Below are 19,131 nucleotides of genomic sequence, written 5' to 3'. Positions count from 1 at the left end.
AGATCCCTCAGATGTTCATTGAGAGATTCAGCCATGCGAGTGAGTCTGGGTATGAGAGACATCTCTCCACAGGAGGTAGTTCCATGTGAAGGAGTTGCTCAAGTATGTGGTGTGCATGGATTGCTATTCAAGCTTATTAAAGTTCAGATGAAAATATTTGAGGCCAACTGTTAGCTGCATTAATTTACACCTGATAATACTTTTTGCCAAATGAATTTCTTGAATTTCAAGTGTTTCTCGGATGTGGTCAATGCTTCATTGGGCTGTATTAGATATTTCCTAGTTTAAAACCAAGTAGCATTTTTCTGTAGGGCCCCTAGTGGCTATAGCTTGAATGCCTTTTCTTGGGGTGATAAAGGAGTCCCAGCACGTGCATGTTCATGGTGTTGAATCAGAGCTCTTGGTGTGTTCTGTGTATCTTACCACTTTAGAAATGGTGCACAAGGCTTTCTGACCTCTTGGAGGCGTTTGTTGTGTTGAAATAGAGTGAATATGTTCATTATACTTCTGTTTCTCCTAGGGGCAAGATGACATTCATAAAGGGTAAGGGTAAAAATAAAAAAAATGAGATATAAAGTACTATAGTACATGGTGGAGAGCAAGACAGAGGGGGCAGGGTAAATCTGTGGGATGACTGAGCCACCAGGATGTTGAAAACGACACATCGGCAAATCCCAGAAGTTTCGAGTCGTTTGGTGCTAAGTGCCGCAAATGAATAGGTGATAAAAACTCAGGGTCTAGTGGCTGATGGTCCTCAGGGAGGATTCGCAAAGCGGCCTCCTTGGCTTCGCAAACCTGTCGTATGCGTCCTGCCCGCAGCTGCTGCTCGATATTCCCTGCAGGACGATGGGAGGACAGGACGACAGGAGGGGAATGCCAGGGCAGTCACTACACAGTGACAAAACCACAAGGGCAGGATTTTACATCAGTGTCTCACAAGTGCCAGGGGGACCGCCACAGCCTTATCCTTCATTAAACGCTGCCTCATTAGGCGGGGTGTAATTGCAGTGTGGGTAGTTAGAGTAAGTCATAAATCTAAGGAACAAAGAGAAGTGTGCTGTAACAATTACAGTCGTGTGCAGAGGTTTATGTGCTCCTAGTCAATGGGAAAATATTTATTTGTGACAAGTGTCCAGTGTGAAAAATCACCCATAATCTTAAACATAACCCTAACCTTCAGCCTAACTCAAAGAGGTTTACCTTAGTTAAATTCTTCCTCTATGAAACCCTTCAAGAGTTACAAGAGTTACATTTAGGGTCTCATTCACCTTCAGAGGAGTTTCTCAATCATAGATTACCCCCCCTCCCCCTCACTCTTCTGTGACATGGAGCTCAATTCAGATTCTAGTTCTTCTAGTTCCACCTTAAATGTTGCAGTAGTCTCAGGCACTAGAATGTAGTTGCTTCACAATTTAAGGTGGAACTAGAGTTTTACAGCTAACTTTCGAAAAATCAGCTGCTACTGGTGCTGTTTTCTGCTTTTTCTGAAGTAAAGGGCCATACTCCACTGAAACTACATTAAACTCAGAGAATACACTGGGGATCATAGATTTTAAAGGAGAAAATACTGACATCTGTGGGTTTCTAACTCTAACCCTAACCCTGCGCCATAGTCTATTAACTATAAACGTCTAATTCTAAGCCCAACTCTAAATATAACGTTAACCTATCATTCATCTTCAGCTCCAAAATAGAGCCAAAATAACTTTCTCCCACAATAGTTTACAGCTGTCTCTCTGTAATTCTACCGTGAGTACATGAGGTACAAGTGCCACCAGTGGTCGGGAACTGATTTCCCGATCGTATAGTGACTATTTATCATAAAATAACAGCTTGTGTAAGAGTTAGGGATATCCCTGCTACTCCTTTTAGTCGCACATATACCGAGATATTCTGAGATCTTGTTGGAAAACTGGTGTCCAAATGATTCTTCATGTAAAGCCAATGATGAATCACTCTGGTTCCTAAAACTATTGATTTTAGTGGACTGAAATGAGTGCCTTTTGCCTGATGATTCCATGTAGGCTCTGGACCAACCCCAACTATTATCGGGAAGAAGGATTTACAGATGACACAGCAGCTGTCCTTCTCACTGTGTGAACAATTAAATAATGCATGGACCAATAGAAAGGCTCCAAAAATACTTTAGAATTATTATTATTATTATTATTTTACTTTTTTTCCTTCTCCTGTATTTTGGAAATACATGTTTTTTTTTTTCCTGATGCTCAGGTCCTGTACCAGTTAACACTTTGCTGGACTCTCCTATCCCAGCCAAAACACAATTAGGAAGGATGGTAGTACCCTTGTGCCAACAAACCACACACTGTGGCCCATACAAATTGCCCATACCTTCACTTTAAATTCAACAAAATATGTGCTTTGACTGGAGGGTTCCCAAACCTTTGCATATGACATCATCTCTGACCTGAGGGCTTTTCCTTGCATTCTGGATCACAGGGAACGCCATTCCGAAGGCACAGACACAGTCATGGTGCAGAGCTAGCTGCTGCTGTTGTTGTTTTTCCCTCTTATTTGCTCTCACAGAGCTGGCAGTGGTATTTTTTCTAATGGTCAGCCTTGTTGCGATCTTGAAGTTTGTTATGTTGTTTTTTCCCTCTCCTCCTGTGAGTACTGCTCTGGTTGCTATAATGAGGTGCAGTGTCCACGTGTGGCTCCAGGTCATCTTCTGAAATTGACCAGCGGATGAAGCATCCACCTCCAGCACTGTGTCCATACCCTGAGTCCTGGGCACTCCAGAGCTGAGAGGACCCTTATATGAGGTCATTTATGTTTCATCTGGATTTGGCGCACAGCAGTGTTTGTCGATGCTGGATTTGGAGTGTCCTGTGTGCAGTTTCACACATTCACCCAGTCACTCACACACTGTGGGAAATTCTACACACTGTGTTTGTGTTTCATTGTTTACTGTGAGTTAAAGAATATAAACATTTTCATTTTCAAAAACCTAATGTGTCAATTATAGTTAAAAAGAAACCTCTTATTTGTTCCAGTTTTTTTTTTTTAATAAATGAGACGTAATATTCCTCACCATCGCCCTTCAGACACCGCTGTTTGTTTTCTTCCAATTTCTCTCACCATTTTGGCTCTTTAAAGCCTCTCCAGCCTGCATCTGTCCAAGCTGGGGTTGTTTTTCTCTGGAACATGACGGATCCTGTCCTCGTGGCCGATCTGGGTTTAATTGCTCTTCTGGCTCCCGATGCTTCCGGGAGGCAGACTGCTTCAGCTTGATGAGGCTAACTCTCTCAGCCCTGCCTCACCCGGAGAATAGCTAACTGGGAGTGAAAGTAGCACAATGCTAACAGCCTCCCATGGGACTTCAGACCTTTATTAGCAGTGTTAGTAGATTTGTGGGAAGGACTTTATTGTTAAAAAAATCCAGGGACTGATTTTAAAGATCATAAGCTTGGAATGAAGTGTATTAATAAGCATTTTGCCGCTCTTTAATGTGGCTTTAGTGCAGAAGTCAATGGCTTCTATTCTTCTGTGAAGGATTTACACTGGATGTAGAAGTTTAACGCAGACGACCAGCACCAACTCTCCATCTGTAAAATCTCCAGCTGCAGCAGAGATCATGTTTGTTTTTATCCGACTCACGACGGCAGCTCGTAAAATGACGTCGTGGTCTTTTGAAGAGGTTCAAACGCTCCTTGGATCGGTGGCCGACGAAAGAATCCAGCGAGAGCTGGACGCTGCAACAAGGAAGGAACAAACTCTACTGATCTGTCTGAACTGACGACGGAGCTGTGTTCAGTCCCAAACAACAACAACACGCTGATACACCATGAGTAAACACCGCTTAACGTTACCGCTGCCGTTGTTGTGGTTTCCAAAGCCCACTGTTCCCCTTAGAGACGATACCAGATACATTTCAGGGGGGACCTGTGGGAGTGGGAAACCAACCAGAGACCAGAGAGTAGAGTCAGATTGAAGTTGTGAAGCAGGTTGTTGAGTTGCTACAGTGCTACGGTGGTCCAACAGGTGGTGACACTACCTCTAAAGACTGGACTCTAACCTAAAGATGGTACAACGTGAAAGTAAAAGGAAGTGAAAAGGAGTACACCACCGTGAGGAATGAACACATCAGTGCCTCATAACAGCAATGTTCCCCCATGCTCCCCATTCATTCAGCCTATTACTTTTAGCCCATGGTTTATTACAGTCTTCAAACTATGGTCCTTTCATTTGACCAGCCACTTTACAGCAGCAAAGCATGTGGTGTGGCCAAGGGCATAGGGTTGGGTTGAGACAGTAAGGACATGTCTAAGCCCCAATCCAGGGACTACTGTGTCCCGCCTCCCGAGCCCCCACTGCTAACAGGATTGGCCATTTCTCCCTGATGTGTGACAGGCTGTGGCTGTAAGTGCTGTAAACACACGGCTGTGTGAGGGAAGCCATCTACGTCGCGTCTCTTATTGATTAAAGGACTGTGCCCCCAGCTGCGACTGTGTTTTAGGGCGCCTTCAATCAGCTCTTTTGGATATTCAATATCTGCACTTTTCAGCATGATGCTTTCCCTCTATGCTCACCCACTTGTACCGTTAAACTCAGTGTAGACGAGCGGAACGAGTCGCCGTACCGTGCTCCACAGTGACTGTACATTTTTGAAATATTATTATTATACAAAAAGCAAGAAAATAAAAATAAACGACCTTTTTACCTGCAAAATATTTGTGACTTTATGGCATGGTGTATAGTGTTTTCTAGATGTTGTCTTCTCTGGCTGCAGTCTGGCCCCTGAAAGACCGAAAAACCATGAGCTGACCCTTTGATTAAACATTCTGAGGGCCCCTGGTTTATTACACCAACAATTTTCTCTTGCTCTGGAGTTACAAACTCGTTCTGAGCTCCTGTAGAGTTCTTTTAAAAGTATCCTCATGAACGCCTAGGAACCAAAGTGAAAGTAAACTAGTTTTAATTATGTTTCCTCCTTTTTCATTTCCAAAGGGAGGTGGGTTTTCGATGATAGCTGCATGTGCTGCCGTTTAGGGGAAGCACTTTGTAAAGAGCTCTGCTTTTTTTTTTTTTATTTTCCTCTTCTAAAACCCACTGTAAACGTGTGATATGAAGCGAGGAGAGCTTTTCTTTGATTCCACATGATACTTTAGATACTTTCTGCAATTTTCCCAGAACTGAGGCTCTATCGGCACGCCACAGTGTTCCTCAAAAAAAAAAGAAAGAGCTCTGAGGACTGAGGTTATTTGCAGCTTCTTTTCCCCCCAAACACCGCTACAGGATTGGAGCCAACTCAAGAAAACATTTATTAATCAGCATCTCTGTGTTATGATGGCGGGGCTAATTCATTCGCTCTCAAAAGCTGACTCCAGCTGCTCCTCCTCACTTCCGCCCTAACAAGAGACCTCGTAATTTGCCTCCACCAATGCCATGATTAGCCATGACTTCTTCAATCATATCCATCCATGCCGACGGCTTTCTTCAGCTCCGCGGCACTCCAAACGTGCAGCAATTGCATGCGTTTTAGTCGCTCTTTCAATTAGTCCAACTCTATGTGGAGGGGCGATGCACTTTAATCTAGGTTTGAGTTCTACATTCATGTGCAGTGCCTGTTAAAGTTTGGCGCTCTGTAACTGATGCTAATTTGCTCCTCTGCACCACGTAGTTAAAGCAGTAGTGGCATATGGCAGTGTTTTGACTAAAAGGACATCTTCCGTGCAGCAGTGGTCAGTTTCTGTTTTGCTTAAAATGAGAATCCTGTTGTATAGTTAATTAAAGAACTGGTTTATACTAATGGCTTTGTATTGTAGACACATTTGGAACAAATCCGTCTCAATATTGGCTCTAACAGCAGAGTTACTGCACTGTAGAGTGTTCCGCAGTCTGCACTCTCCATTCACTGGCCCATAGGCGGAGTTGTTTACTGCTATTCGAGGCCAAATGTGGGCCAAAATAGAACTGCAGATGCAAATATTCATTGCTACCTGGGAGGGTACTATCACTAACCCACTAGGGGGTGCTACTCAGTGCGTCACATCAAAGACACTATGCGCCCTTTTTTTATAAAAACAGCTTGCATTTGCACACTGCCTCCTTCCCTGTCCCTACACTCTCAGAAATAATGTCACTGTGGTGGTACCCAGAAGGGTACTTATTTAATACAATTAGTTCGGTAATATAATTGTACCTTGTTGTATTATAATTGTAATTATAATGTAATGAACCATTAGGGAACACAACTGGACTTTAATACCACTGCCGTATGTTTATTGTTAACTAAATGTACAATGTACCTCTACCATACCGTCTGTATGTAAAAATCGCACCCTCATTTGACTACATTAATTAAAGCCAAGTGTATTTAATCCTTAATTTTGTAATGAGTAAAAAGGGCCACGGATGCGACCATTAGAAGAAAAACTCCCTCAGGTGCATGAGGGCTTATCCTTCTTTGATCAAAACCTGAGTACGAAAACAAAGAAAGAGCAGTGTATAGGCACAGAGCATTATGAATGGAGAATAATGGAGGTACAGCCAGTGCACAGTGGTCTATAACACTATGTTCTGAGTGTGTGAACAACACTGTTCATAAAATATGTGAGGTACGTTGCAGTATGAGTCATGAAATCATTTTGGTGCCTTCTCCGCTGGGTGTTTCATTACATATGGATCCGTATCTCCAAAATGTGCTAAAACTCACTGATTTTTATGTTCTGTACTACTGTCTAATACGGCTTTGCCTCTTCTTTGCAGACACATAGAGAACTGGTCAGGCCTCCAGACTCTACGTGACGTGGACATGGCGCTGTACACTGGAATCCAAAGACTGTAAGTAGCACTTCTTTATCTCTAAATGCTAATAGCTAATGGCTTGTAGCTAGTCACTAACAGTGTTGCCAATCATCACTTATTTGGACACTAAATAATGCATTCCGGTTTTTTCGACCAATACTGGACCCGTTTCGGTCCGTATTTTTGAGGTCACACTTTTAAGACAATGGTTTCAGACAGAAACATGCAGCTCTCTTTCAGTCAGAGCTAGGGGCGGATCCTCCACGGCTCCTCAACAGTGAACACACTTTTCATCTGTCGTCAAATTTATTTAGTCAATCAGCAGCCACCACCACACCACAGAACACACCACACTCCTCACAGACAGTCACCCGGAGGAAACCCACGCAGACACAGAGAGAACACACCACACTCCTCACAGACAGTCACCAGGAGGAAACCCACGCAGACACAGAGAGAACACACCACACTCCTCACAGACAGTCACCCGGAGGAAACCCACGCAGACACAGAGAGAACACACCACACTCCTCACAGACAGTCACCCGGAGGAAACCCACGCAGACACAGAGAGAACACACCACACTCCTCACAGACAGTCACTGGTGATACAGAATTTGCAAAATACATAGACAGATTCTGCTTTGCCAGGCACTGACCATCCTGATGGTAGTTGGCTTTATCTGATTGACTACAGTCGAAAAGGATTTACAAGTGCAGACTGGTCCCCTGGCCTCTGCGTTCCTTAAGTTGATTTCAGAAAGTTGGCAACCGGAGTCATTAATCTCACACTGACCTAGGGCTCAGACATGACAAGCTCCCGCCACTTCATCGAGGTCTCTTATTCGCAGTGAAGCATTTATTTTCCACATTTTTTTTTTTTTTGGGTTAGCATCAGCAACAAGGCGCTAGCAGCCGTCCTGCTGGTCATTTGGGCATAGTGTTTCCCCAGCGGCCGGTTCAGCAGCGCAGTCTTAATTCCTTTCAAGTCGAAGCGCAAACAAAAGAGGCTCCCCAAGGCCTGCTTTGCGCTGATCAAATAACAGAACCGGAGCGGCCAGGAAATTTAATTACGTCCCCATCACCCCTCCGTCTGGCCGAGCGCTAAGCTGCAGCTCCTCCTCCCTGCTGTGGAGACGCTCTCCTCTCCTCCTTCACAAAAATGGCAGTGGCTCCCCGTGGAGACGCTCTTCCACGCTCACATCTACACACCGTTTCCTCCGACATCCTCCTCAGCAGATTACTGCAGGCCTGGTGGAGTTCTAGCAGCTGATTAGAAGGTCTCGGGGATAAGGACTCGGAGCTCAAACTCAGCCTTATACGAAAATAATGGAGAAACCTAATGGAGATTTTTGGTATTGACTAAAGCTAACGCAAAGTATGCAGAGCAACATGCTGACTACAGACTGTAACTGTAGAACAACAAAGTGCTCCTGTGTGGTCAGTGGAGCTGTAGATACAGGGTAGGTGTTTCTAATCCAGTGATCATTTAGTGTAGTGTAAGAGTATTACATTTAAAGCAACAGTAGGCCACATTTACTTTAAAATTACAGCTTCAAAATAGAGAACAGAACCTCGGTCGTTGTGGGTTCATCACTGCAGAAACTGCACAAGGGAACGTGAGCAGGGATTGGTGTAAGCTCCGTGCTGAGAACTGGAGGAACCTCATTCAGCATCACACAGATGGTGAATTATCTAACTCTCTCTCTTTCTCACTTGCTCACACACACACACACATACACACACAAACACGCACGCACACACACACACACACATCTGTATGTATGGATGGACAACCCCGGTCCACATCCAAATTGTACAAGGGGCGGAGCAAATGCAAATATAGCAGCTTCCCTGAGGCCTTATTGGCACAGGCCCCCTACAGTCCATGGCCAGCGCATCCAGCATCAGTGTACCTCACCCCCCAGCCCCCACACCGTCTCGACAGGGGGCACTGTGACCAGATCACGATCCGTGTACATAGTCAAGTACTTTATTCTAAAAACCACATTTTTACTGCGTCTGCTTTCATTTCTCTGTGGATTTGACTAAGACACGATCAGTAGGAGACGAGGTGTAGACGATGCAACTGCGATTCATTATGATGCATTTGTAGGGTGTATATCGTGTGTGTGTGTGTGTGTGTGTGTACCACTCCAGCGGGTTCCCACAATGTATAATATTACATTATAAGGTCAAGACATACGTTTAAAGGTTAAGGTTATGGCACTTTCCCATTGCGTGGTCCGTAGTTAAGTTTGGTCCTGGCCCATGGAACTGGGCTTAGACCCTGGTGGGGCCCACTGTGAATGGAAAAGCTACCAGGGACCAGGTAGTGTGTGAGTAGGTTAGGGCTCACGTAGTGGAACAGCCCCTTTAGGGTTAATAATAAGGTTAGGGTCAGGGTTAAACATTTAGTATCCACACAATAAATGGAAGTCTATGTAATGACTCCACAATTTCACAGATTGGATGTGTGTGTGTGTGTGTGTGTGTGTGTGTGTAGGGGTTCTGAAAGACCTGTTGCAAAGGAACACACCAATCTTATCACTCCCTCCACAGACAGTAATGAAAAGAGCTGCGCGAACCCAGCACAAATAAACATCTCGCAGATGCCCTTGATAAAGATGTGTTCAATAAACATAATAGATTCCAGATGCCGGTAAGAATAGCCCCGGGAGGAGGAGGAGGGCGAGGGGTGGAGGGTGAGCAGGGTTACGGCTTCTTAATGCCCATCTCGGCTGTAATGAGGCTCTGGGAAGAAGGGACGATGAAGACTTCTTTCCTCTTTTACTCACTCTTTCTTCAGTCCCCCTTTTAAAACGGTCGCCCCCGAGCCGTGCTGCTGTCAGAGGCACTTTAAAAACCCAAACACGAGCCGCTCAGTCGGTTCGCTTCTGCACCGGGCGTGTGATTTACCGTAAACGAGCCCTTAAACCAGCAGCTACTCAGCCCTCCCTGACGCTGGCATGACCCAGTCGGCCCTCTCCGCAGGTGGGCGGTCACAGCCGGAGTAGCCGCCACCGTTGCCATAGATACCATCACAGCTTATCCTTGTTTTCATTGCCATTTACATAACCTCGAACTTCACTGTCATTTTCATCCCCAGAGCTCAGCCTCTGCTTCTCTGTCTGTTTGGATCTGTGCTCGGGTTCTCTCGGGCCGGGCCGAAGCGGCGAATGATCCGGCTGCTCCTGGTTCTGGTAGATTAGACCTCTACAGGGTCTCAGATGCATAATAATAACAATTTTGGCATGTTACTTATCGAGATGTTTCAAATATTTGTATTTATTTATTTATTTAAATATTAATACATTCCCATGAGGCACTGATTTTAAATTGAAACAAAATTAAATCAAATTTGGCGACAAATTAAAGGAACACTAGGTAGGATTTTTACCTTAAAATGACTGCTTCGGAATCATTGTGATGATCCTCTGTGCTGTTGCTACTCTGGGCTCAGCACTGCAGAAACTGCACTATGTAACTTCTGGAGGAGAGTAGGCATAGTCGGCAGTTGCTTTGTTTAGCTGTCATTAGTAAACCCACATAAACACAAACACAGTGACTTTTCTGGGATTACACACATTCTCAGATTTGTTGTTGTCTGTAATGTATAACTGCAATTTATGGATCTGTATAGTTTTAAAATATAATTCTCACTGTATTAAAAAAACAAAAGTGAAGCAGTGTGAAAACGGTGAGTGAAGAGTTTATTGGGCCCTGCATTCGTTATGAGCTCCATCAGGAAAAAGAGCTGCAGAAGACTGTGATGGATGTGTTCTGTTCTTGGATTTGTTCTTGGGCGCAAGGCAGGAATACACCCTGGAGGGGGCGCCAGTCCTTCACAGGGCGACACACACACATTCACTCACATACTCACACCTACGGACACTACTGAGTCGTCAATTCACCTACCAATGTGTGTTTTTGGAACGTGGGAGGAAACCAGACCTGTGGGAGGAAACCCACGCAGACACAGAGAGAACACACCACACTCCTCACAGACAGTCACCTGGAGGAAACTCACGCAGACACAGGAGAACACACCACACTCCTCACAGACAGTCACCTGGCGGAAACCCACGCAGACACAGAGAGAACACACCACACTCCTCACAGACAGTCACCCGGAGGAAACCCACGCAGACACAGGGAGAACACACCACACTCCTCACAGACAGTCACCTGGAGGAAACCCACGCAGACACAGGAGAACACACCACACTCCTCACAGACAGTCACCTGGCGGAAACCCACGCAGACACAGAGAGAACACACCACACTCCTCACAGACAGTCACCCGGAGGAAACCCACGCAGACACAGGGAGAACACACCACACTCCTCACAGACAGTCACCCGGAGGAAGCCCACGCAGACACAGAGAGAACACACCACACTCCTCACAGACAGTCACTCGGAACGGAAACGAACACACAACCTCAGGCCCCTGTAGCTGTGTGACTGAGACACTAACCTGCTGCGCCACCTTGCCGCCTGAGCTTGGGTTTAGACAATTTTAAAATTTAAATTGTCATTTTTTTTACTACACAAGCTACTGTCAATCGACAAAAGAGCAGGAGAAAGTCTGAGTTCTGAATTACAATGCTACGTTACACAGAACGTTTTAAACCTGATTTGTGTGTGATATATCACCACTGTTACATGAGTAAATTACTCAGTCTGTGCTCTTTGTGTCCTCTCTTTTCCAGAACCATCATGAACTGCAATCTGCGGACAATCCTACCTCGAGCCTTCGCTCAGAACCGAAACCTGCGCTACATGTAAGTCCTGTTCTGTGTGAATCTGAGAGGGAACCGCCTGAACCGCCATTGTTGCCTTTTACAAAAACTACCAGGGAAACGTCTGCGCAGCGGCTGCTCACTTTGACAGGGAGCGATTGCGGAGACATTGCTCCATGCTTTGTCTTCTCACCAAGTGCCTTATGGAGGGGGTTTCAGTTCGGTGACAACACAAAGAGCCATTTCAGCGCACAAAAGCTGCACTTTGTTTCTTTGAACAGCTCTTTTCTATGATTATTTTTAAGGAATCTTAAAATATGGCACCAAAAGTGTTCTGTTACAAGACACTGGTGCTTTATAAAACCTTGGAAGAGATTTGCTCTCTCTTTTTAAATATACATATATGATTGGTGGCTCTGCATACTTTGTTACACCCCTCCCCCCCTGTTCTTCAGCGCTCAGGACCCTGTGTTGTCTGCAGTGTTGTCTGCAGGGAGCAAACAGAGGTTGTTTGAGATTGAGGCAAAGTGAGCGAGTGGCAATAAATGAAGTTGTGAGAGAGAGAGAGAGAGAGAGAGATAGAGAGAGAGAGAGATGATGATGATGATGAGGTTTTTAATGAAGGCTGAAACAGGCGAAAATGACAGAGCTGTTATTTTCTTATTCTCTTCGAGCTGTGAATGAGAACGTGACGAGTCGCTATCCGTCACCTCTTCTCCATCCGGCCCAATTTGGGCTGTCCATCAGGGCCCAAAAAGGCACTCTCCATTTTCACTAGGACGCCACCCGGAGGTGCGTCTGGGGGCGGCGTGCCCGCGTGTTTGTGACTTTATAATGCATCTGTCAGCATGGGTGTCTACATCAAATTGCGTGAGGCGAGAAGCGTCGCTCCTGCTGAAAGCTGAAAGGCCCGCTGGAGCGTTTTAAAGCCTTGCCGTGGGAATGCAGGAATATTAGAGACAGTGTTTACAGACTGCAGCTCGGGGGTCTTCTTTCAGCTGGAAAACACTCCCCCAGCAGTCCATTCTCATAGCTGTCAAACCATAATGTTTACTCATGTACAATTCACAGTCGTGGAGGTACATGACCATTACTCTGCCATAAACACATTATCCATTCTCTCAGCTCCACTGATCATAGAGGAACACGGTATGGTTCTAAAATTACAGACTGTAGTCCATCTCTGCTTTCAGCACCTGTTCCTTTAAATGATAATGAGCCGCTCTCTGTTCACCCCGACCCCGAGCGCACAGCAGTGAGGAGCGAGGAGCAGAAGCTCTGGTTTTTAGCTGTTTTCGCTCGGTTCTCTTTCTCCTCCGTTACTTTGTGCTCTCACATAAACACGGGTCCAGCGCTGTGATTGGACAGACTCAGACGAGGGGGCGGGGCCATTCTAAAGTCTCTGCTCTTGACGTTAGAAGCGGAGCAGAATCAGAACGGCTCGTTTTATCCCGTGTTTTCTGACTCAGGCGGCGCACAGAAGACTGACTGTGGGGTCTTTTTTCACAGAGGTAGGGAGTTTATCATGATATGACCCCTTTAAGATTGAGATGACGGGACGTTGGTTTTTATGCTCCTCTCTCTGTGCTTACGATGTTTTCCAGCTTCAGTTTTCACGCAGCGCTGACTTTTATAAGCCGTAAAAGCCCAGTGCTTTTCCAGGCGGCTCGTGAAGTGGTCAGACCCCGGAACAAAGCGTCTCGTGTTCTGATCCATTTCCTGTGCTTTATGTCCCGAAGGCTGCAGCTGAGCGAGCCATCCATCAGCCCCCCTCTTGCAGCTAATGTAATGACCCCGGGGGTCCGGCCTCCGGATACAGATGAGCTGCCCTGTCCAGATCGATAACTGTAGCCCAGACGGTCCGGGCCTGCGCTGACCAAGCCATGCAGCAAAGCCCACTGGGTAATAACAGCAGTCCCTTGACTGTAGAGGCATTGCTGCATCAGGAGAATCTCCATTCTTCACTCACTGGGCACATTAATGTGTGAATCTGGAGCCCACCAACCCACACACGGTGAAACAAATGCGTGAGTGGCTGGGTGAATGTGTGAAATTGTTCATGGTTCTGTGAGTGTGACAGGTGAGTGAAACTGTCCACAAGTGTGAGTGTGTGTGAGTGACTGGGTGAGTGTGTGTGTGACTGGGTGAGTGTCTGAGTGACTGAGTGTGTGAAACATTCCACAAGTGTTTGTGAGTGAATGAATGGGTGAGTGTGTGAGACTGTCCACATGTGTGTAAGTGAGTGAGTATGTGAAACTGTCCACAAGGGTGTATGTCTGAATGAATGTGTGTGTGTGTATCCACAGGTGTGAGTGTGTGTGACTTGGTGAATGTGTGAATGACTGGGTGAGTGTGTGAAACTCTCCACAAGTGTGTGTGAGTGAGTGAATGTGTGAGTGTGTGTGTGTGTGTATGTCCACAGGTGTGAGTGTGTGTGACTTGGTGAATGTGTGAATGACTGGGTGAGTGTGTGAAACTGTCCACAAGTGTGTGTGAGTGAGTGAGTGAATGTGTGAGTGTGTGAAACTGTCCACAAGTGTGTGTGAGTCTCTAAAACGTAACCCTTAACATGATGAAGCAATTGATGAATGAATGAATGAATGAATGAATGAATGAATGAACGTGGCTTCCTGACCACGTCTCCCCGTTTTTGTCAGACGTCTGAACTCCAGTCGGTGAAAGCAGCCGTGGTGTCTGTGACATTTTCCCATCATCATACAGTGTTAGGGGTGAGTGCGTGCTTATTGATCACGCTGTAATTGATCTGTTCGCCCTCTTTTCCAGCACCTTCACTTCTCCGCAGATCCTCCCGAGCTCCTCGACCCGCCCCGGTTAACGATCAGCTGTTCCGATGTTTATTTCATTGTCCTCTCTACTTCTTCAATCCCTCAGCCACCGGCGGAAATTTGTTTTCAACCGCTTTAGATAAAAGACGAGGGGATCGATGTCGTGGCCCTGTGGCTTTCAGGGGTCCGTCTGAAGTTCTGCTGCTTGTCTTTCATGTGTCGCAGTGTGGCATGATGGAAAGGTTGCGAGTGTGGCTTCCTGGAGGCGGTCTCTCTCTCTCTCTCTCTGTCTCTGTCTGTCCATCCTTCAGTTTCTTTCTTTATTTGTTTATTTACGTATTTTTGTGGTGTGTTTTTCTCTTCTGTCGGTGGTGGTCTACAGTGAGGGACGGTTGTCAGTGAGACCCGTAAAAGGTTATTCCCCAAAGTGGTGACAGAAAGTCACTCTCATTAAATCCCTCTCAACCCCACCCCACCCCACAGCCCTCCTCCAAATGTCACTTTCACACTCTCCTCCAGGAATCAGCTTTTCATCCCCAGCCCTGTGCTCTCCAAACACAGTGGGGCTTTTGTTGTTGTGTTTTCTTTCTCTCTTTTCAATCTCACATTCTTACTCCCTCCCTTTCTCTGGTTCTTGTCCAATGGTGTGTTTCCACGACATGGTACCTACTCTTCTGGACTCTACCGGACTCTACTCTCTGATTGGTCCCTGGTGGGTTTTCCGGTGTCGTCTCTAACGGTGTTATGTATTGTCCTCGTGTGCCTTCTTGGTGATGACTTGCCAGGCCCCTGCACCTGTGAGCTTCCCTAGTCATGTGACCCAAGTTCATGTTTCACCCTGCGAAATTCATCCATCTCCACGTTCCTCACACCCCCATCTCTAAGGAGAACAGTGGGCTTTAGAAACCACAACAACGGCGGTGGTAACGTTAAGCGGTGTTTACTCATGGTGTATTGGCGTGATGTTGTTGTTTGGGACTGAACACAGCTCCGTCATCAGTTCAGACAGATCAGTAGAGTGTGTTCCTTCCTTGTTGCAGCGTCCAGCTCTCGCTGGATTCTTTCGTCGGCCACCGATCCAAGGAGCGTTTGAACCTCTTCAAAAGACCACGGCGTCATTTTACGAGCTGCCGTCGTGAGTCGGATAAAAACAAACGTGATCTCTGCTGCAGCTGGAGATTTTACAGATGGAGAGTTGGTGCTGGTCGTCTGCGTTGCGTGGCGTAGAGTGACGACTCTCTCTGGACGATCAGCGCTCTGCAAGGTTTACACGCCACGGTTTAGTCCCTACTCGACTCGCTCTGAACCACGAGAGAACAGCCACTAAACAAGAACCCGCTTCCAGAACCAGGACCTGATTCACCTGGTGGAGAATCAAAACAGACGAGTCAAGTCCAGTTGAGCAGAGTAGAGAAGAGTAGAGAGCCTGCAGTGGAAAAGCGCTGGGTGAGTCTGAGATGACACTGATCATTCATATCTGTCTGGCTGGGTTTGTTTATGAATGACACTCTGATGGAGGGAGGAGGGAGTAAGTGCTTCTCTTCTCTTCTGTCTGAGAGAGAATAATGAGGTCATCAGATCTTTTGTCTTTCTTAGGATCTCTGTTTTTTTGTCTTTATCTCAGATTAGGGGATTAATCCATAGACTCCAAGTGACTGTAACCACCCACTATCTCTCTCTCTCTCTCTCTCTCTCTCTCTCTCTCTGAGTTGATCACACTTTACTCTGTGTGAGGTTCAGCAGGATAATGGGGGCAGCCAGAGCAGAGCACTCTGGGTAATTTTGAGATGATGAGTTCCTCTCTTTATCCCATGACCCTCATTTTACCTGGCCGCTCTACACACACACACACACACACACGTGTCTAAGGCTGGGTGGTTGGATGATAGAATATTCATTTGTGATTGCAGTGGATGGAGGATCAGAGAGAGAGAGAGAGGGAGGTGAACAGTGAATTGAAGTGTAGTGTGGTCTGGTACATCATCAATAATTGCCATAGCAATAAGAGCAGGAGCAGACAATGACGCTAACACTGTGCATTTCCGCAACAAACAAAACAAAAACTTTTACTTATTAATGTGTTTTCTTATTATTTTGAGATTCTTCTAATGACTCAGTCTCTCAAACTGTTTAATTGTTTACTTAAAGGGTACATCTACAGTTGTGTGGAAACGTTCAGTCTTTTAAGGTGGAGCTGTGTGTGTGTGAGTAAGAGACGACTATCTTTTAAGGTGGAGCGGTGTGTGTGAGTAAGAAGCAACTGTATCTTTTAAGGTGGAGTGGTGTGTGTGAGTAAGAAGCAACTGTATCTTTTAAGGTGGAGCGGTGTGTGTGAGTAAGAAGCGACTGTATCTTTTAATGTGGAGTGGTGCGTGTGAGTAAGAAGTGACTATCTTTTAAGGTGGAGCGGTGTGTGTGAGTAAGAAGCGACTGTATCTTTTAAGGTGGAGCGGTGCGTGTGAGTAAGAAGCGACTGTATCTTTTAATGTGGAGCAGTGTGTGTGAGTAAGAAGCGACTGTATCTTTTAAGGTGGAGCGGTGTGTGTGAGTAAGAAGCGACTGTATCTTTTAAGGTGGAGTAGTGTGTGTGAGTAAGAAGCGACTGTATCTTTTAATGTGGAGCGGTGTGTGTGAGTAAGATGCGACTGATGCTTGATTCCATGTGCACTGATATAAACACACACTGCTTCTCCTCCATCTTCCATTTAAACACATATTACAATGTGCATTTATTTAATATGACTGACTCCGCCCATTTCCTCCACTCTCAGATGCGCCCTCAGTTTAACCCTGTACAGTTTGGTCAGTAGAGGCAGCTGTGCACTTAAACTTCACCTCCGTGTGCAGCCATTGGCTCAAGAAGCTCTGAGCTCCATCTAATCATTTTATCTCATCAACCAAAGCCTCTTTATGTAAATTATATGTAAATGATTTGCTGGTAGGCGGAGCTTGTTTCTACACACTGAAGCTGAGTCATCCACAGCGCTCGAATCTCCACTTGTTTCCAGGTTTTGTGAAAGTTGCATGAATCAGGCGATGAAGACCTTATGGCTAGGCAGGAGGTTCTGACCCAGCTGATCACTAGGGGTCAGTAAAACCCGGAACTGGACCTGGCAAATTATCTCTACCGGAACCAGAGGAAGAGGAGCATGTGCTTGTGATTCATTGCCTCAGTGTCCAGCCCACACATTGAAGTGTTTTCTAGTGACTGTGAGGTACACATACACACACACACACACACACACACACTCTCTGAGTGGAGGCTTGGGTTGCCGTGGAGACAGCTCTGCCCACCACGTTGGCGGTCGGTGGATAGGGAGATTGCTAGGTTGCCTTTAGCCTGCTTTCAGCTCTACTCCCACGACACAAGCTGGCGTACACGCATTTGTGAGTGTGTACACGGCTGTGTGTGTGTGTGTGTGTTGTGCTGTGGGGGCTGTGAGGCCCACTGTGCGATGGTGGGATGGTTTTTGACAAGTCCTCTCTGACCGCTAGTGTGTGCATGCCTCTCTCTCTCTCTCTCTCTCTGTTTGTGTGTGTGTGTTTTCTCTTTGCTCTCAGTGTGTTTGGGAGCCTGTGCTGCGGAGAGAACAGCCGTCCGTACCACACTCACTCACTCTCCTATGTCTCTCACACTCAAACACTTACAGAGTCTGTTGTGCCAACTCATTATGTAAGCCCAACCCAAAGTTAGTAACTGGGAAAGTGTGTGTGTGTGTGTGTGTAAACCTACTCCTGAAATCAAGGCTGTTGGTAAACATTTCAGTCCAGTGCTGGGGTCTTTATACTTCTCTAACCCACACTTTCCATTGATGGTGAGCTCCGGCTCATGTGCAGCTACTCTAGACCATCCCCCTGGATTCTTGTCCAAGTTGAGATGGCATCCAAAACAGCCGTGTTCACTAGAGAGAGAGAGAGAGAGAGAGAGAGAGAGAGAGAGAGGGACATAAGTGAAAAACTGTAAAATAAAAACAGTTAAAACAAAGACAAAAGCCGTTGTTATGGGTTTGATCTTCTTCTAAAAGAGACTCTTCTTTTTTTTCTTTTATTCTGTGATTTATTTCACTTTGATGTCTGCCTTAAGTCCTTTTGGTGGAAAATAGAGCTGTGGCAGTGTGAGGGTTAATATTAGAATTGATTTCAATCAATGCCACTCTTTTAAAACCAGCGCCTCTGTTATATACTCATCATCATTAGTGCACTGTTATTGGAAGATTGGTATGGAACATGGAGCAGAGTGGAAATAGTCTGTGGTCTCACTCTGCACACCCACCCCCACCTCAGAAGACAGCGAGGGAGGGGACGTCAGCGGCTGAGCCGTGGGGGGATGTCCTTGTAGAGGAAGATAAAAGCTGTGAGTGACTCACTGGAGAACAGGCCCCGCTCCATGAGAGGGGCAGCTAATTGGCTCCTTTGTCAGAGATGTGTCAGAAGAGGGGTGTTTTTTTTTCCCTCTTGACAGGGTCCCACACATACGTATAGAGAGAGAGAGATGTTTGAGGGTGAAGAGGCAGCTGACTCCTTTTACGACTGAATGTGGATCTGATAGAGCCTAATAAAGCGGGCTGAACGTCTTCAACATGAACCACTTTCCGGACCCCTTCAGTCTGAACAGCGAGATTGAGCCCAGTCCTGGCTCTGGACCCCTGCACCTGGCTCCTCCACGTTTAGATTCGCCCAAACTTCACTTAAACCCCCACGTTTTGTGGAGGTGGGCCCCCACTGTGGACACAGATGCTCTGTTGTGCACAAACAGTTTATAGAGCTCTCCACAGAGGAACAGGAGATTAGACGGAGATGCTGTGGAACAGCTACATATGAGCATGAGGCCAC

General features: G+C 46.1%; 1 protein-coding gene across 1 annotated transcript in view; it reads left to right on the top strand.

Annotated features, from left to right (window-relative positions):
- The window catches only part of ntrk3a (neurotrophic tyrosine kinase, receptor, type 3a), a 237,670-nt gene that overhangs the window by 47,939 nt on the left and 170,600 nt on the right, over nt 1–19,131 (top strand). Inside the window, exons 2-3 of the mRNA XM_066648906.1 lie at nt 6,730–6,804; nt 11,483–11,554. Coding sequence (XP_066505003.1) covers nt 6,730–6,804; nt 11,483–11,554 — 147 coding nt within the window. The remainder of the gene's footprint in view (nt 1–6,729; nt 6,805–11,482; nt 11,555–19,131) is intronic.

The sequence above is a fragment of the Hoplias malabaricus genome, chromosome 17, assembly GCF_029633855.1.
Source record: "Hoplias malabaricus isolate fHopMal1 chromosome 17, fHopMal1.hap1, whole genome shotgun sequence".
Taxonomy (NCBI): Eukaryota; Metazoa; Chordata; class Actinopteri; order Characiformes; family Erythrinidae; genus Hoplias; species Hoplias malabaricus.
This window is presented reverse-complemented; position numbering and strand designations above follow the sequence as displayed.